This window comes from Leptonychotes weddellii, unplaced genomic scaffold, assembly GCF_054177405.1.
Source record: "Leptonychotes weddellii isolate Sample4059 unplaced genomic scaffold, ASM5417740v2 HiC_scaffold_21158, whole genome shotgun sequence".
NCBI lineage: Eukaryota > Metazoa > Chordata > Mammalia > Carnivora > Phocidae > Leptonychotes > Leptonychotes weddellii.
This window is the reverse complement of record NW_027799005.1, coordinates 1-3,081: the sequence shown is the minus strand read 5'-3', so window position 1 is coordinate 3,081 and position 3,081 is coordinate 1. Positions and strand designations below refer to the sequence as shown.

The following is a 3,081-nucleotide window of genomic DNA, read 5'->3' as shown; positions in this document are numbered from 1 at the left end:
CCACGTGTGACTACAGTTACTAATGTCGTGGACAGTGTAGCTCTAAAGACCTGACTTACATCTCTCTCCTTACAAAAAGTGTTTTAAACTTGACATTTTATTTTATTTGGGGCTGTAATAAACTAATTTAAAATAGGCTCACCAAATGGTGGAAAGTGATACCTTTCAATGAAGGTACGGTGGGCCAAAACAAAGAGGAAAAAGAGAGATTTGAGTCAAGATAATTTAACTAAGTAAAATCTGCCTACATTCCAGTGTATTAATTTAAAACAAACTTAGTTTTAACTAGAACAAATGCTGTCAAATATATTCGTCAAACGTAAGAGAAGAGTTGTATTTCATTGGATATCACTTTGTGGGTGATGCAGTTTGGAATGACATCGGTGTTAATGAAATTCCCATGGGCTTCTAAAAAATGAAAAACCTAAAAATAATGAACAACAGATTCTTTCTTCTTTCTTCATCTTCTTGCTGCAGGATGAAATGAGAGAAAATGAACAGTTAGGCAGCATTAACCAGCACCAGTGACTTTCTAACCCTGTGAAAACAGCCCTGCGTACATGGGCTGCGTTTGTGTGCTGCGTCTCAGCAGGCGGGGGACGACACACTGTCCTCTCGCAACCTGTGCCCTTGTGTGTAGGGCGCTCGGGCAGCGCATGGCTTCAGTTCTGTGATCATACCGACCTTGTCTCCCTCTTGCCCAGCACCGGGAATGCTTCCCCCACCCCCCTGAGAGGCCATTCTGGAATTTACGGAAATCTCTTCACCTTAAAAGCCTCTGCTCATTCCACAGATGATACTCCCTTACTCCCCCAGACCCTCGGTTTCCCGATCTACCATACAAGAATGAGGCTGTGATTATGAAATACACAGCTGTGAAAATGCAAAAAATAAATAAATAAATAAAATGTTAATCATTTCAATATATTCAAGGACAAGATAGACCTCAAGACTTAATTGCCAATTCAGTGATAAGTCATAACCATACTATGACTAAGTGTCCTTGGACCATCACATAAAATACCAAAATCTACACCTGAATATTTAGGTATTCATCTTTAAGTGTGGTCCTGCTTGAAATGCTTGACTTTTTGCTATTTGTATGTAATCACCTTCGCAGAGGCTTTGTCTCTCCTACTGAGTACAAGGGGGTACATTTCCATGGCCAAGTAATGAATGCCCAACTAGTGCGCCAGCCGCTTTCACTGCTGCTTCTGCTAACCGTTCTCTAAACAAACACTGGTCTCAGCTGCCGATACATTTACCACTTGTTAGTAGTCTTCCAGGTAGAGGACAAAAGACCTCACAAGAACGAATGAGCAACCATGAAATATATTTCAGAATATACTATATTTTCTATTACTAGGCATGTGAGTATTCTATTAATGTTCTAAGCAGGTAAAACTGAATTTTTAAACTAATTTTAAACAAACTTCTTAATTTACTGGGAGAATTGAAAAAAAAAGCCTGTCGGTAACAGGTAAATGCCAGGAATGGTGGGGTGATGTGCAAAGCTGTACCGATACCTGGATTTTCTGGGCCTGTTCTCTGGTGGGGCAGATCGTTTTTAGTCGGGTCCTTCTTGTTTTTTGTTGAACTTGTCTTTTTCTTCCTCACTTTCACAGTCGCGGGCCTCTTTGTCAGACTTCTCATGCTGATATTGAGTTGTTCCTTTGGTAAAGAATAACACAGACTTTGGAGCGGACATTCACAGGGAAAACCATCCCGATGCATGATGAATAGTGACACCCAGTACTCTACCCGCAGGAGAAGCAGGAGGATAGAAGTAACTCAGAAAAGGAGAGGTGGGAAGCTTCCCATGGGTTGATACGACCCCTCCATGGCCCTCACTGTTCTGCCTCTTGATCACTTACTCTCACGGTGACATTCTTAACAGTCGGTCACCCTGCCACCCTGTGCTGCTGACTATTGCGGGCCCTTCTGAGAAGAAGGGATCAGAATCATCAGGGCCTGCTGCCTTCCGTAAGGTTTTGTCAGAGATTTCTCGCCAAGATGTTGTGCCTCAACGACACAGTCTATGGTGAAGCTCATTAGCTCCTCAACCCCTGACTATTTCACTTGTACCAGGCGCTCGCGTGTCAGTTCGTAAGGATCGGGGATGAACGTTCGGAGACTCTTGACAGTTTTAAAAGCCACGCACAGAAACGAGGTGTGCCATTGGCTCGTTCTAGTCCTTCAGGCCCCGCCCCCGCCCCGCCCCCCTGCGCGGACCGCCGCCTGGCGCTCCGCGGTCTCAGCCGAGGCTGCCGGGGGGCCTCACGCTTCCTTCTCAAAGCCGTCGGTCCCTTGGGCGTGGGGCTCCCGCTCGGGCCCGCGGCCTTGGCTTTGCGGGAAGGCCGACCCCGGCTTCGGCGCCCGCGCCGCCTGCAGGGCCGCCCGCAGCCCCCGCCCCCCGGGCGCGCCCGGCCCTCCTCACCCTTGGTCGCCTGGCCCTCCTCAGACTTCTCGTCCTGCTCCTCCGCCGTCTCCCAGACGGCCTCCTCCTCGGACGAGCCCCCGGACTCGCTGGCCACGGCCGCTGCTGCCCACGCCGGCGGGGTGGCGGGGGGCGAGGGGTGCCAGCGGGGGCCGTCGGGCGGCCGGGCCCGGGGCCAGACCGTCACGCGCCCGCGGCGGGGCCGCACGAGGATGTGGTTGTTGCAGTAGATGCGGTGCAGCAGCGAGTGCACCATGTCCATGAACAGGAAGCGGAAGCCCACTATGGGGAACTGGTGGGCGTCCACCAGGAGGTCCAGGCCCTCCTCCAGCTGCTCCGCCCCATCCTCCTCCGCCGGCCCGAAGTCCGAGTCGTCCTCCTCGGCCTCGGCGCTCCCGCCCCCCGGGCCGCGGGCCAGACCCAGACCCTGACCCAGCGCAGCCTCCCCGAGGCCTCCCACGGGCCCCGCCACTTCGGCCACCTCAATCCGGGGGAGCCCAGACTCGAGGGCCACCTCCATTTGGGGGAGCCCAGACTCGAGGGCCACCTCCGTTCCGGGGCTTCCGGACTCAAGGGCCACCTCTATTCCGGGGGGCCCGAACTCGAGGACCACCAGCTCCTCCTCGAGGCCTCCCACGGGCCCC

At 52.3% G+C, this 3,081-nt stretch overlaps 1 protein-coding gene across 1 annotated transcript; it reads right to left on the bottom strand.

Moving 5' to 3' along the window:
* Window positions 1-309: 309 nt before the first annotated feature.
* LOC145718750 (cancer/testis antigen 47A-like) lies at window positions 310-2,957 on the bottom strand. The gene is made up of 3 exons (XM_081810264.1): window positions 2,438-2,957; window positions 1,527-1,671; window positions 310-471 (listed from the first exon to the last, which is right to left on the bottom strand). The coding sequence occupies exons 1-2, from the start codon at window positions 2,955-2,957 to the stop codon at window positions 1,568-1,570; spliced, it is 624 nt and encodes a 207-aa protein (XP_081666390.1). The 3' UTR covers window positions 310-471; window positions 1,527-1,567.
* Window positions 2,958-3,081: the final 124 nt, after the last annotated feature.

What these genes read in the sequence shown, in the direction of transcription:
- LOC145718750 (XM_081810264.1), bottom strand. Translation starts at nt 2,957, where the DNA reads ATGGAGGTGGCCCTCGAGTCTGGGCTCCCCCGGATTGAGGTGGCCGAA. An exon ending in GGAGGGCCAGGCGACCAAGG is followed by an intron (nt 1,672 to 2,437) that starts GTGAGGAGGGCC and finishes TCTTTACCAAAG; the next exon opens with GAACAACTCAATATCAGCAT.